The sequence below is a fragment of the Sarcophilus harrisii genome, chromosome 3, assembly GCF_902635505.1.
Source record: "Sarcophilus harrisii chromosome 3, mSarHar1.11, whole genome shotgun sequence".
Taxonomy (NCBI): Eukaryota; Metazoa; Chordata; class Mammalia; order Dasyuromorphia; family Dasyuridae; genus Sarcophilus; species Sarcophilus harrisii.
In genome coordinates this window covers 588,232,054-588,247,512 of record NC_045428.1, presented here as the reverse complement: position 1 = coordinate 588,247,512, position 15,459 = coordinate 588,232,054, and the positions used below count along the sequence as shown (strand labels likewise).

The 15,459-nt window shown below is 49.2% G+C and overlaps 1 protein-coding gene across 1 annotated transcript in view; it reads right to left on the bottom strand.

Moving 5' to 3' along the window:
- Positions 1-3,749: 3,749 nt before the first annotated feature.
- LOC111718499 (zinc finger protein 850-like) overlaps positions 3,750-15,459 on the bottom strand; it is a 37,310-nt gene continuing 25,600 nt past the window's right edge. Inside the window, exons 8-11 of the mRNA XM_031961582.1 lie at positions 14,799-15,240; positions 9,873-10,049; positions 9,420-9,515; positions 3,750-6,612 (exon numbers count right to left, since the gene is read on the bottom strand). Coding sequence (XP_031817442.1) covers positions 5,402-6,612; positions 9,420-9,515; positions 9,873-10,049; positions 14,799-15,240 — 1,926 coding nt within the window. The 3' untranslated portion in view covers positions 3,750-5,401. The remainder of the gene's footprint in view (positions 6,613-9,419; positions 9,516-9,872; positions 10,050-14,798; positions 15,241-15,459) is intronic.

The window sequence follows — 15,459 nt, the reverse complement described above, 5'->3', positions numbered from 1 at the left end:
TAGTGCCATACCAATCAAACTCCCAAGAAATTACTTCACAGAGGTAGAAAAAATAACAACATTCATCTGGAAGAACAAAAAGTCAAGAATGTCAAGGGAATTAATGAAAAAAAAATGCCAATGAAAGTGGCCTAGCTGTGTCAGACCTAAAAAACTATATTATAAAGCAATGCTCATCAAAACCATTTGGTACTAGCCAACAAATAGAGTAGTCAATCAGTGGAACAAGTTAGGTTCACAGGACAAAACAGTCAATGACTATAGTAATCTAGTGTTTGATAAAGCTAAAGACCCCAGCTTTTGGGACAAGAACTCACTATTTGACAAAAATTGTCGAGAAAATTGGAAATTAGTATGTCAGAAACTAGTCATTGACCCACACCTAATACTGTCTACCAAGATAAGGTCGAAATGGGTTCATGATTTAGACATAAAGAGTGATGTTATAAACAAATTCTGATAAAGATCTCATTTCTAAAATAGAGAGAGAATTGATTCAAATTTATAAGAATTCAAGCCATTCTCCAATTAATACATGGTCAAAGGATATGAACAAACAATTTTCAGATGAAGAAATTAAAACTATTTATAGTCATATAAAAATGCTCTAAATCATTATTGATCAGAGAAATGCAAATTAAAACGACTCTGAGATACTGCTACACACCTCTCAGATTGGCTAAGATGACAGGAAAAGATAATGACAAATGTTGGAGGGAATGTGGGAAAACTGGGACATTGATGCATTGTTGGTGGAGTTGTGAATAGATCCAACTATTCTGGAGAGCAATTTGTGCATACCCTTTGATCCAGCAGTGTTTCTACTGGGCTTATCTCCCAAAGAGATCTTAAACGAGGGAAAGGGACTCATATGTGCAAAAATGCAAAAATACGCCCTCTTTGTAGTGGCCAGAAACTGGAAACTGAGTGGATGCCCATCAATTGGAGAATGGCTGAATAAGTTATGGTCTATGAATGTTATGGAATATTATTGTTTGGTGAGAAATGACCAGCAGGATGATTTTAGAGAGGCCTGGAAAGACTTACATGAACTGATGTGAAGTGAAATGAGCAGAACCAGATCATTGTACGTGGCAACAGCAAGATCATACAATGATCAATTCTGACAGGGCTCTTTTCAACAATGAGGTGATTCAAGCCAATTCCAATGGCCTTGTGATGAAGAGAGCCATCTGTATTCAGAGAGAGAGGGAACTATGGGGACTGAGTGTTGGTCACAACATGATAATTTCACTCTTTTTGTTGTTTGCTTACATTTTTTCTTTCTTATTTTTTTCCTTTTTGATCTGATTTTTCTTGTATAGCATTATATTTGTTGGAAATATGTATAGAAGAATTGCACATGTTTAACAATATATTGATTGGATTATTTGCTACCAAAGGAGGAAAAAAATTAGAATACAAGGTTTTGTAAGGGTGAATGTTGAAAATTATCCTCAAATACAATTTTGAGAAGGGGTTCATAAACTTTGCTAGGATACCTACCCTAGGAGCCTAGCCATGATTCAAAAAATGTGAAGAAATCTTGCCTTTGAGTGATACCTATGTGTTATGATTTCTACAAAGTACTAAGACAGTGGAATTGATAGAGACAATAATTATGGAGATGTTATGAAACAAGGTACTAAGTTGAGGAGACAATGGTTAAATCTAATTTAGCATTGATTTAATCCTACAACAAACAATGATTTCCTAGTGATATAATGATTGGACTATACTCAGTGCACAGCATATAAGCAAGAAGCTTTCAGGGCCAAACACAGAAGCCCACAAGCCCACTCTCGGAGGCAGAGTCAGATTCATTCCAACTTCCACCCCTGTGTTGGCTGGAGACATTTGGAGAAGAGGATGAAGCTGGCAGAGGCAAAGGACAAGCAGCAAGAACCAAGGAGATAGATAGGTTTCTAAGAAAGCTAACCAGGCTATTTGGAAGGAGACAATAAAGGATCTGGACTTTAACTCCTGACTGCATTTGAGGTAATTATTACACAGGACTGAAAGGAAGGCTGCCTCCAGAAGCCCCCCAAGAAACCTGCTCTCAGAGAACAATGTATTTTAGAGAATACTACACCTATGAGTATTAAAAGTTGGGGGCAGCTTCCTGTCCCCTTATCCCTATTCAGGGACATCCTGTATTCTTTGCATACCCAGATTCTAGGGGCACCCTGACAGGAATACTCTTAGGATTTGTTGCAAGCTAAGGGAATCCTCAATCCTGGCTTTGAAAAGGATAAACTTGGAGCAAATCAAATGCTTGTAGCCTACAAGACAAATTGTAAATTCCCCATAGAATCACAGAATCTCACAATAGGAAGGGACCCCAGAAGATCTTTTTGTTCAATCAACCCCTTCTGGGAACACAAGCCCAGCCAAGACTTATCTTTCCACTGTTTGAAAATCTCCCATGATGGGGTATTTGCTACTTCAAGAAATGGCCTGAAAGGGAGCTGAAACATCCCCTTCTAACTTTCCCCAATGGGTCCAACTAGTTCTTTCCTCGGAGAAGGGGTCACTTGTTTCCAATCCAAGCAGAGGGGATTAGCCAACACTTGGTACAACTGAAGGGATGACCTGGGGTATTCTATCCCTCCTCTTCAGCCTGTGTTCTGGCTGAGGACCCAGACTTTTAGGCAGCCTTAGGGACACCTATCTTAATGAGTCCTGAGGGCCACTTGTGGGAAATTCTTGTCCTTATTCTTGTTTTTTAGCCTTCAGACTTGGTCATCGTACCAAATACAGCGACTTCACAAACTGTTGTTCTGTTATCTATACCAGTAATGGGGAAATGGGGAAGGTCATGTTTTTTTTTTTACTCAATGTTGACCCTTTTAAAACTCTTGAATTCAAATCCAGCCTCAAGACATTTACTAGTTATGTGAGACTTGGGCAAGTCCCTTAACTGTCTGCCCAAGTTTCTTCATCTGCAAAATGAGCTGGAGAAAAAAATGGCAAAGCAGTCCACTTCTTTGCCCGGAAAACCCAAAGTAGGGTCAAGAAGAGTCTCATATGACTGAAAAACCAGTGCTTTACAAAGATTATTTAAGGGTAACTAGATGATGCAGTGGATAGAGCACTGGGCTTAGAGTCAGGAAGACTCTTCATGAGTTTAAAACTAGCCTTAGACACTTTAGTTGAAATTTAATTTTTCCTTCAGAGTTTCTTAGGCTAATGAAATCTCAAAGACAAGTTGAAGGGGTGGAAAAGGGGTGATCCTGAAAACTATTTACCTGGTTTGTCATACAAGAAAAAGGGTCCCTGGAAAAGACCACCTAAGGGTGATTTTTATTGAATATCTCCTTACCTAGACCTGGGATCTATCCAGAGAAGCCCTTAGTTAAAATTTGTAGACAATCTAACCCTGTTTATCTCAGTTCCTTATCTATAAAATGAGCTGGGAGAAGGAAATGGCAAACATTTTAATATCTTTGTCAAGAAAACTCCAAAAGGAGTCACAGAAATGACTCAAGCCAACAATGCTGACCCAGCATGGCCATTCTCGGAGGTTGCTTTGGAAAGTCCCACTTTTAGAACTTTCATAATGGGAATTTCTGGAGGGGGAGCTCTGACTGATGTTCATGAACCACTTTAACTATCAATGATTCTACAGATTTTAACAAAGGGCTACTCTGGACAGCTTCCAGGACTGGGTAAAGGAAATATTCAATAAAATCACCCTTAGGTGGTCTTTTCCAGGGTCCCTTGTTCCTATATGACAAAACGGGCCCTTTCCCAGCCCTGCAACTTGCCCTTGAGATTTCACTGGCATAGGAAACTCTCAAGGAAGAAGCCACTTGTACTAATGCAGGACTGCTAAGGAACTCAATAATCTGACGGCTTCTGGGGTCACAGAGAAGGGCACTACGGCCTGGTGAGTGTTGGAGGCAGATGGGAGTCTCCTTCCTCCCCACACTGAGACTGGCTTTATATGCCAGTGGGTGTCTAAAGCCCACAGCCAGAAGGGAGATGCTAAGGAAGGAATTAAGCCCTAAGAAACCTCAGACTGCAAGATGCTATGATAAAGATGAACTTGAGATGAGTCTGAAGATGGAAGGGGTGGGGCTTTCATTTCTTTCTCTTTTTTCGTTTTTAAATTTTATTTCCTTTTTTTCTTCATTTCTTTCTTAAAACAAACAGACAAACAAACAAACAAATTCATGTACTGGTTGTGGGTGTTAAGACAGGAAGAGAGCAAAGGCTAGTGATAGAATCAAAGAAAATTCAGATTCACAGTCCAAACCATCTATTTCTTTACTTCCTTTGCTTTAGAAAGTGATCTGTACATGTCTTTGTGTTGTTTAAAGCTTGTTTGTGGTTTTAACCAATATATTTCTTCAGGAAGGTGCCCCAAGTGGCTGTTATTTCCGATCACATCTTACAAGAGAATGTGAGCGACTCCAAATAGAGTCTAACATACATCAACGGGGAAAATGGACAAATACGGGGGGGAAAATCTTTTATAATCAATAAACATCTATTAAATGCCACTGTGTGCCAGGCACTGTGCTAAGCATTGGGATACAAAAGGGGGCAATACAGTACCTGCCCTCAAGGAGCGTACAATCTAATGGGGGAGACAACAAGCACAACAGATACAAAGAAACTGCCAACAAGATAAATAGGAAATAACAGAAGGAAGGCACTAGAATTAAGAGGGGTTGGGAGAAGGCTTCCTACAGAAAGTGGGATTTTAGGAGCCAAAGAGATTAGCAGTCCGAGCAGATTCGGGTTATCCCAGGCACCGATGACAGCCAGGGAGAAGCTGGGGATCTTGCAGGTCAGTGTCACCAGGTTGAGGAAAACGTGTTGAGAAGTAGATCACAAGAAGCCTGGAAAAGTGGAGGGGGCCAGGTTCTAAAGGCCTTTGAAGGTCTGCATTTGCTTCCAAAGGCAAGGAGGAGTCACTGAAGCTACTTGGTTAGGATGATGAAATGGAATGATCCTGTAGGAAAATCACTTTGGTGGCTGAAGGGAGAGACTAGAGGTAGCCAGAGCTCCCAGTAGGCCACTGCCCTGGTCCAGATCTGAGGTGATGGGGATCTGTACAGGTGGGGCCATACCAAGGAGAAAAGGCTGAAAATGTAGAACTGACAGGCTTTGGCAAGAGGCTGGATATGGAGGGTAAGAGACAGCAACACATCCAGGATGGCTCCTTGGCTGAAAGCCTGAGGCACTAGGAGGATGGTGTTGCCCCCCACCATAATGGGGGAGGTAGGAGGCGAGGAAAATTTAGGGGAAAGAGATGAGGTCATTCAGATGTCTACTGGACATCCAATTTGAGATGTTGGAAAGGCCGCTGGAGATGGGAGACTGATGGCTGGGAGGGCGATCACAGCTAGCGCAGTCTGGGGCTTAGAAGAAATGCGTCTGAGCTGAGCTTTTCTCAGTGGGCCTTATACCCACTCCTGTGTGAAGTCTTGTGTTTGATAAGGGATGAACGCCACCTGAAGAACTTTCCACACTCCTTGCACTCGTAAGACTTCTCTCCAGTGTGGGTCTTGAGGTGCTCTGTAAGGGAGGAGCTGTAACTGAAGGCTTTCCCACACTCCTTGCACTGATAGGGTTTCTCCCCGGTGTGAGTTCTCAGATGGTGGGTAAGGGAGGAGCTGTAGCTGAAGGCTTTCCCACACTCGTTGCACTGATAGGGCTTCTTACCGGTGTGAGTTTGATGGTGCTGAGAAAGGGAGGTGCAGTAACTGAAGGCTTTCCCACACACTTTACATTTGTAAGGTTTTTCTCCAGTGTGAGTCTTCTGGTGCTGGATAAAGGCCGAGCAGTACCTGAAGGCTTTCCCACATTCAGAGCATTCATAGGGTTTCTCTCCTGTATGAATCCTCTGGTGCTGAGTAAGGAAGGAATTCTGGCTGAAGGCTTTCCCACAGACACTGCACTCGTAAGGCTTTTCTCCTGTGTGAATCTGCTGATGCTGATTGAGGACTGAGCAGTAACTGAAGGCCTTTCCACACTCTCCACACACATAAGGTCTCTCCCCAGTGTGAATTCTCTGATGATAATACAAGGAGGCCCTCTGGCTGAAGGCTTTCCCACAGTTACTGCATTTATAGGGTTTCTCTCCAGTGTGAATCCTCTGATGCTGAGTAAGGAAGGAATTCTGGCTGAAGGCTTTCCCACAGACACTGCATCCATAAGGCTTCTCTCCAGTGTGAATCTGCTGATGTTGAGTAAGGACTGAATAGTACCTGAAGGCTTTTCCACATTCACTGCACAGATAGGGCTTCTCTCCAGTGTGAGTCCTCTGATGGTAACAGAGGGATGATTTCTGGCTAAAAGCTTTCCCACATTCATTACACTCAAAAGGTTTCTCACCAGTATGAATTCTCTGGTGTTTGGTAAGACATGTGCTCCAGCTGAAGGTCTTCCCACACTCATCACATTTGTAAATTTTCTCCCGACTCTGTGTTTTCTTGTGGGTGACTGTGCCCTGCTCTAACGGTTTCTCCAGATTCTTCTGCTGTCCTTTTAACTTGTTCTCACATTTCCAGTTTTCATCCAATTTTGAGTCCCAGAGACCATTCTTTGTAACTCTTTCCAACAATGGAGATGACATTTTGGCTGCAGATGTGCGTTCTAAATCTGAAAGGAATAAAAAAAAAATTACCTAAATTTCCTGTTCTCTGAGCTGGGAAAGAAAACAAAAGTCTTCAAGAGGAATGGAAAAATAAAATCAGTGTTTATCCATGTCAGCTTAGAAAGGGCACAGTCAAGGTGATATGGTATAACTTCGAGGGAAATATAGCAGTGGTTTTGGGGTCCCCTGATTTTGGAGGATTTCTGTTCTGGCAATCTATCCAATTCCAAAGTCCTTTAGCTTGGCTCCCCCCCAACCTAGGAATGTTAATTTTCTGACAATCTGCCCGATTCTGGGAATTACTCCTCAATTCATTACTGACTGATAATCTTGTCAGTGAGAACCAAATTCTGGAGACCACTCCTTCTTCCTACCTATGAGCCATAGAATTAGCACATCAATGATAGAAAGCTGGATAAATGTCTTCTTGTTACTGTTTCTCTGCTAATTTCTTTTGAAAATTCAGCCCATTTTGTAATGGCGTCACAATTATAATAAACTTTGCCCCCTGACTTGGATAGCTGCAAATTCTTTGAGACACCTCGTGACACCAGTCCATGACCCTAAACTTTTGGGGTCCCCTTTCCCAACCTGAACAAAGGAAGACCTACATGCAAATCCAGGCCTGATATTATTTCTAAGTTGTAAGATCACGGGCAAGTCAGTTTTCTAGTTTGTAAAATGGGGAAAATGAAGTCTAGCACAGTTATCTGTCAGGGTTGTTGTGAGGGAAAGGATCAGCAATGGTTGATAGGAGCTGATGATTCACGTTTAAGCAGATCTCAGTCTTGGGGGTCTGGGACATCCTTCCTTCCCTCACCACAACCCTGGTCCATTGGCAGCTTGACCTGTAGGATAGGAGAATGGTGGGAATGGTCCCTGGAGAGTGAGTTTAGCTGTGGTGGGATGAGGGGAAAGACCAGGGAATTCATTAGTGGGAAGAACAGGAGGGATGGCCTTTGAGAGCTTCAGCTGACACCCCCACAGTCTGGCAATAGGTGTGGATAGTGCACCCCAGGCTTCACAGACTGATCCTTACCTCACTTTGTTTTCCAAGTCAGACTCCTAGAAAAAATGGTGTACACTTATTTCTTCCCATTTCTCACCTCCCAGTCCCTTGGAATCTGGCTTGTCGGAAGCACTTGTCAGAAATTATTTGCGGCAAGGTCACCAAAGGCCTCTCCTTAGCCCTTAGCCTTCCTGTGACATTACTGACCCTGGTCTGAAGTGGTTTGCTTCTTGGGGATCAGAATGGTCTCTCATCTGCTCGTGGGCATATCATCCACATCCTGCCCCTCACACAATCTGCATGCACAGGGCTCTTCCCCTGGGCTTTCTCCTCTTCCTACATCCTGTTTGGAGCCCTGCTGGGTTCAATGATCATCTCTAAGCAGACAACACTCACATCCTCTGCCCTCTCCTGAGCTGTACCCCACATCTCCCCCTGCTTGTTCAACATCTCTGCCTAAATGGTCCAGGGCAACAAGCTTGCCATAAGGATTACGACGCAGACTACTTTTGCCAATGGTCCCACAACAAGAACCAGGAATGATATTAAAAGGAGGAAGATAACTCCATCTTTGTAAAAATATTTCTAGTTGCTTTACTTATAGTAGGACAACTCTGGACATAACCTATATATTCAATTGTTAGCTAATGCCTGACTAAATGGTAGTGTATGACTAGGATGGAATATTCCTATACTATAAAAATGACATATACAGAGAAATCAGAAAACAAACAAAAAACCAAAACAAAACAAAGAGAAGTTGAGCAAAGAAAGAATAAGAAAAAGACAATAAATATTTACCATGACTTAAAAAAAATGCAAAACCACAAACTGCCTTCAAAAAACTACTATATGAAAAAGTAAAGATGGAAGAGCTGGGTAGGGAACAGAAAGCCAATCAGCTATTACTATTACTATTAATATAACAGAGTGTGGCTCAAAGTTTTTACGTGTGTACAGAACAACATTATCACAAATGTCTGCTTTAAGCTCTGCGTGCAGTCTAAACTTAGTTCTCTCCAGGAATCTTTGTTTTATTTCAATATTTGCTGAGATTCAAACAAACCCACAAACCAAACGACTCCATCAGGACAAACTCTCCTGGAACACGGTGGCCTGTGTAGACACAAGCCTGTGGCTTCTCCTGTCCAAACCCAGAGCTCCAAAGATAGATCCAGGACAGTGGTTGCAAGATCAGGAATGGCCTTGGGAGGGTCAGCACTGGACAGAGGCCGGGCAGAGTCCAAGTGTCTGGGCGGGCAGAGCCCGAGCCGAGACCAGGAGCTCTGGGCAGCCTGAGTGGGATGGCCAGCTGAGGCAGGGGTAAGGGAGGTTCTGGGAGGGCAGGGGTCCATCCCCAAGGTTAGATGGAAAAGGAGGGAAAAGAGCTGACAGAGACAAGGAAAAGGCATTCCTTGTCTATTTTCTCTTTTTAAATGGGGAAACCCCATTTATGTTTAAAGTTATGTTTAACGGCAGAGACGGTGAGTCTGTAATAAGGGCCAGACTTGGAGGGGTCAGGAGGAAAGATTGTGGGAGTGGAGTCCATAGAACACATGAAGGAGGATGTTGGGGAGGGGAATGCTGAGGAGGGAGGATGCTAAGGAGGGGGGATACCAAAGAGGGGGGATGCTGGAGAGGATGGGTCTAAGGAATGAGAGTGGAGATAAAGAAATCTTTCTGTTTCCTCATTCACATCTTGACTACATTCATACCTAATGCTCTCATGAGCCCATTAAGCAGAGCCCCCCCATATCCCAACCTTTTAAGGACTCGCCAGCTACCCGACTTTCCATCACTCACCTGGCTGGGGGCCTCTGGGGTCTCCCGTCTCCAGCCTCCAGGGTCCATTCCCATGTTCCAAATGAGAGAGCACATCAGGCTGGGCTTGGAGCAGCCCTGCTCATGGGAAGACAAATGGGATGTGTCTGCCTGTGCTTGGGGGCAGGGGTCGGCCCTGGGGGAGGGGAGGCCATCAGTGGGTTCAGAGAGAACAAACTTGTTTGTTCCAGCTGGGGTGGGGGGGGGCACAGCCTGCCCCCTGCCAGGGCCTCCTCACTGGGAAGGACACCAGGCAGCCTGATTAATCTGGCCAGTCCTGACTCTGAAGCACAGGGCTTTTCCTGGAGAACACAAGCACAAGCAGACTAGGAGTACGTAACCTTGCACTCCAATATCAAGAGCAGACGATCCCCAGAAGGCCCCCAGCCAGCAATAACCGAGGGGGCTGAGGCAGCCTCAGGGGCAGGCCCTTACCCAGGGAGGCCAGGCTCCTGTAGTTCTCCAGCATCACGTCCCTGTAGAGGTCCCTCTGGGCAGGGTCCAGTAGCCCCCACTCCTCCCGGCTGAAGTCCACGGCCACATCCCGGAATGTCACCGGCTCCTGACACATCACATGCGTTCTGCTTGTCCAGGGGCCACCCTCCATCTGACCTTGGAGGAGGGCAGAGGTCACAGGGTCAGAAAAATGGCTCCGACATCATGCAGTGAGTATCTACATGCCTCCTACTGTACTGAACACAGTCCTTGACCTTGGGGAGCAGCCCCCCAAACCCAGAGAAAGCTAGAGGCTGGCACGCATTCCTAGGGCAAAAGTGGGGCTCCCCTCTGCAGCAATCCCCACCCAAGGAGAGTCCACCCCACAGGACTGGGGGGGGGACAGAGAGAACAGAGGGGCCCTGGCTCTTTGAGGTGATCACAAGTCTTTTATGTGTTTCTGGGAGTGAAAGCGAGCTTGTCTTGTGACAAGTAAGTCTTGTTACCACCAGCACTTGCATGGGTTTTGTGTCTTTTTATGCACTTTTGTGAATTTCCCAGAGAACTCTGGGTGAGGGAGAAACAATTCAGAAAGATGCTTCTTTTTTGGAAGGGGGGAGGCTGCCCCCAGAGGCACGACCTAAGGTTTGTCTCTATTTTGTTTATCTTTGATGTGGGTCTGTCCCAGGGAACCACAGGCCCCTGGAGGGCAGGGCCTGCTTCCCGCTGCTTCTCCATCACTGTGGCCGTAACAGTCACAAACACCCTGTGGGACTAGGCACCCGGGACTCGGGGTTACTGCAAGTGTGAGGGTGGGATGGGAAGAGCTGAGAACTCAGTCAGGAGCAGGGTTCGAATCCCAGCTGACCCCCAGTAGCTGCAGGATCTCTGGAAGCCTTGGAGGCAAATGCCCACAGAGCGGGTTATACTGGAGCAGAGGGCACAGCATGACGGCCCCCCGGGTGTGGGGAAGTCGGGTTTCAAAGAGCTGGGAAAATACTGGCGTCCAAGTCCACCCAGACATGTAACCCAGAATGAGGGGACAGGAAGATCAGCAGGGCCTGCCCTCGTCTGCCCGGCCCTGGGAGCCACATCCAGAAACGGGGCCTGGAGAAGAGGGCCCGCCTCAAGGGGACGTGAGAAGGGTCTCCGGCAGGAGGCAGGGTGGAGCTCTGGAGAACCAAATCCTAAGGCAGAGTCTGGGAGAGAGAACTGGAACATCTCCTACGAGGCTCCCCCGTGCTCCAGAGAACAGGAATGAGCCAGAGTCAGGCTTGACGTGAGGAAGTCCTCCCCGTGCCAGGTCTGTCCCTCAGGGGGCCGGAGCCCCAGGATCTCCCCTTCCCCAGAGCTCTTCAGGCTTGTTGGGGATGTCACAGAAGCAATTTCTGGCCAGGAAAACCAGCTAATTAGCCCTGAGCATGTCCATAGGCAGCGAGGCGGGGCCCAGACAGAGTGCCCGGCCTGCAGAGTTCTACACCTGGAGGCACCCATGGGGGGCTGGCAGGCCAAGCCTGACAACAATAAAGCATGAAAAGGGATGTGAGATCTTCGTGGCAAAACATTACAGCCCTTAGTAGGTACTTTACACACATTTATGGACTGATCAGCAGACCTCTGAGCTAGCTAACAAACCTCCCGAGGTGGGTCAAGGCAATGTTGTTGCTTCAGTCATCTTTCAATCATGTCCGACTCTCTGTGACCCCACTGTGTTTTTCTTGGCCTTTGCCTAACCCTCAGTGTTTGAGGGGCTCTGATGGAAAGTGTGGGGGAGGAGAGCTATGGCCGCCAAACTGAAGGTCTGCAGAGCCTTGTGCTGCTGCTGCCCAGCTGCAACCTGGTCAGCCTTCCAGTGCCAGCCTCCCAGCACCAGCCTCCCAGCACAGCCTCCCAGCGCCATCCAGGAGGCTGGAGCCTCCCCGCTGAATCGTCCTAGGAAGATTCTGAAAGGCAGTGGCAGGATTGGGTACCAGACACTCAGCTCCTGCTTGAACTTGACTACCAAGGTGCCCACCACAGGGTGGGCACAGCTCTCTTGGCCTGGCCACACTGTACAAATGCCAAGTGGAAGCCTGCCCAAAAGATTATGTCCCGGAGAACTCGCACAGGGCAAGTGCTCCTGGGATGGCAGAGAGACAGGAGGAGGCTCTCGGGGTCGCTCTGGAAAACTTTAGAATGGATGGCGCGCCCTGGAGCCCCTGGCATGGGGCCGCCTGGCATGGCGAGCGCTCATCAGAGAAGGGGCTGTGCTCCAGGAGCACAGTACAATGCATGAGCTCCCCTTCCTCAATGCAGGCTGCACAAAGTCAGAGAAGCCCCGGGATCCCAAGGCCTGTCTGTGCCCACTCCAGGGGAGCATCCGACTGAGTCTGTGCCCGTCAGGGGGATGCGGTAACTCTGACGCAGCCTGATCCTCTGAGAGCCAAGGGCAGCGTCCAACAGGAGCACTCCCTCCCTCCTCCAGCTCACAGGGGAGGAAACTGAGCAAACGGGGCACAGCCACGCTGGGAAGGTGAGTGCTCCCCACTTCCCCCTGCTCCAAGTAACAGCCCAAGAGAAGCCCGGTGGCTGGAAGCTCCCAGGGGGCAGGACTCTTCTCACTTCTCTGGGTCCACCTCGGACTCTCCCCCCCAGGGCCTGGGGTCTTCCCTCCAACGCCCCTCTGCCCCCTGGCTGGGCCCCCGGGTTCCGCCCTCCTCGGAGGCCCCACGATCCAGGGTGGGAGAGGACAGAGGGCAGGGCCCGGCCTGCACAGTTAGGCTTTAAGAAGGGCAGGTACTGGTGCCTGGGATATGAACCTAGTCCGGAACTGGGGCCTGGGGAAATGCCCGAGGCTGCGCAGAGGCCGGGAGAGAGTCTGGGGAGAGGTCCCCAGCCTGTGGGCCTGCAAATGCCTCCTTTGTCCCATCTCCTCTGTGACAAAGCTGGGAAGTGCACGGGCTCACGGGAGCAAGGGTTGTCTCTGGGCAAGAAGGAGAAGCGACAGCCAGAGACTGATTAAAAACAAGAAACGAGGGAGGGCTTGGGGGGGCTTGAACTAAGGACCCCACTGTGATCTCTGGCATAAGCTTGGGCCCAAAGACATCAGAGCCGGGGTCTCTAAGGAGTCAGGAACAGCTTTTCTGACACCAGGTGAGACCCTCCCCCGTCTGGAGACAGAGACTGAACGAGGGAATCGGGAGCTGACCCAGACGCAATGGCCGACAAGGTGCGTCAGGACAACTTTGCATAGAGGAGATGTGACACGGGGGTGATCGATGCCACCAAGGAGCCGGTTTGTGGCCCAATGAATCCGGGTGCCCAGAGACGGGCTTCACAGAGGGGACGACCTGGGCTCTCGGGTGCACTTTATACTACAAATGTGCACACACGCACTCACACTCTCATACACTCACACACACACATTCACACACAGGCAGACAGACACACACACATTTATTTACACACCAACAAGGCCCTCCCTGAGGTTCTCTTCTCACCAATCTTTTTAGTCAATGGCTGCGCTGGAGGCAGAACAAGCCCACTCAGTGTCCCAGGCCTGGGTGGGAGGAGCAGCAAACCTGCTTGGGGCTGAATGAAGGTCCTGACAGAACGGGAGGAGGGACCCAAACCAACAAGGTGGAACTCCACACATTCTCTCACACTCTCACACTGAGAGAGAGCGACTCCAAAGAGTAAACTTTAGAGTTTATTTTTTTTTAATTATTTAAAATAGTTTGTGTATAAGAAAGTTTACTTTAAGAAAGCCCAGAGACCTCTTTCTGACCGGGGTCTGCCCCAACTGTGTGAGGTGGGAGAAGGCGGGACTAGAGTGGGGGAGTCGGCATCCTGGCCGAGAGTGCTCCCCTGGGTGCTCCCGCCATAGCTGAGGGATCGGGAGAGTTCCTCCGGCTTTAGCTGTCGCCAAACTAGAGACCGCCGAGCAGGACGGGGACGGGAGCCGGAAAACGGGACAAGATTGTGAAGAATCATTTCAAGAACCGAGAACAGGGGCGGCAGCGGAGGCCCCAGCTCTAGCCCGGCCTGGATCTCCGTCACTGCTTCTCAAAACTCGGCTAGACTAAGTGAACACCGACGAGTCCCTCCAAGCGCCCGAGACTCTCCCTTGGTTGGCGCCCCAGAGGAGGAAGGGAGGAGGGCGCCATCGACGCTCGGGTCTGCCTCCAGCCAGCGCCACCAGAACTCGGGACGGGAGGAGCGCGTGGGCCAGAGGGCAGAGCGGGCCAGCCAGAGGGGAGCTCCCGGCACTGCGCAGACCCCGACAGGGGCCAGAAGACCACCCACCAGAGGCTGGGCTGAGGAGAGTCCTGCTCCTGCTTCTGAGGATGTCTCAGGTCTGAGCACAGGAGCCCCCAGAGCCAGACTTTCAATAAACTTTGCTCCTTGACCAGGAGACGGGTTCAAGCCTGCAGATGGTGGTGAGTCACCCCCGGACACCGGTCTGGGAACTTTCGGGGACCCCCTTCCCAACCGCAATGAAGGACCACATGCAAGGGGTCCAGGTTCCCCTACTCTTTCTAATGATGGCTGACACCAATGGGGTCTTTTTAAAGTTTGCAAAACACTTGGTCTCATCTGAACTTAAAAGCTACATGATGAGGCAGGAGCCACTGTTCTGGTCCAGAACCGGGATCTCGTCAGCCTGCCGCGAGAGCTTCACCTCAGCAGTGATTTAGTCTTGGATTTGGGTTCTTAATCTGGGGTCCTTATTTTTGTCTCTTTTCTATTTTTTTTTCACCATTTTGACAACTGTCCCGGACACAAAGAAGGGAACGGGATACTGAAAGGTTCAGTGGGCTTTAAGGGCAAGACATGAACCCAAGTCCAATACCATGGCCCCTCATTATGTTCCCAAGACCAACCCTCCCCATCTACTCACCCGCCCCAAATCCTCACCCTCCTCCCCGACTCTTCCATCTGTCTCACCTTTTTCCTCAAGAATTTGGATGAAACTCTTGTGTTTTGGATGCTGTGGCCTCCGGCAGGTCCCGGGCAAAGAGGTCCAGGACTGCTCCGATGCGCCCCCTGCTCCTTCCCGTGGGTCTCTGGGCTTTGTCCTGGAGCCCTGGCAGGAGGGTCCGTGGGCAGTCTGGCCCCCTCCTTGGGGGGTTCCCTGCGGCCCGGGGGCGTTTTCCTCCCCCTTCAGGCTGAGGAACCTCACTTGTTCTGGGGGGGCTGGGACCGGGAGGGACAGAGAGGCGGCCATGACCCAGGCCGGCGCTGGGCGGTGGCTGCGGGGCAGGGCCAACCTGGGCCATCCAGAGATCGAGGCCCAAGCCTCGCTGAAACCCTGCAGGTACCAAGCGCCCCCCAGGTGGGCACCAAGCAGGTGGCAGCGATGTCGCGGGGACCCGCCAAGCTCCTGGAACTACGGCATCTCGCACAGAGACCCCTGCCCCGGTTCAACAGGAGACTTCCCGCAGCACAGACCACATGGGTGCCGAGTCACACTCAGACCCTCCGGCTGGGGCCCTTCCCTCCCGACCAGAAGGGACCCCCTTTCTCAGAGTCCCACCCGCAGGGCACAGACACACAAGGGGCTGTTCATGTGGGCGCGGAGGAGGAAGCCCAGCCTGGGTGGGGGGCA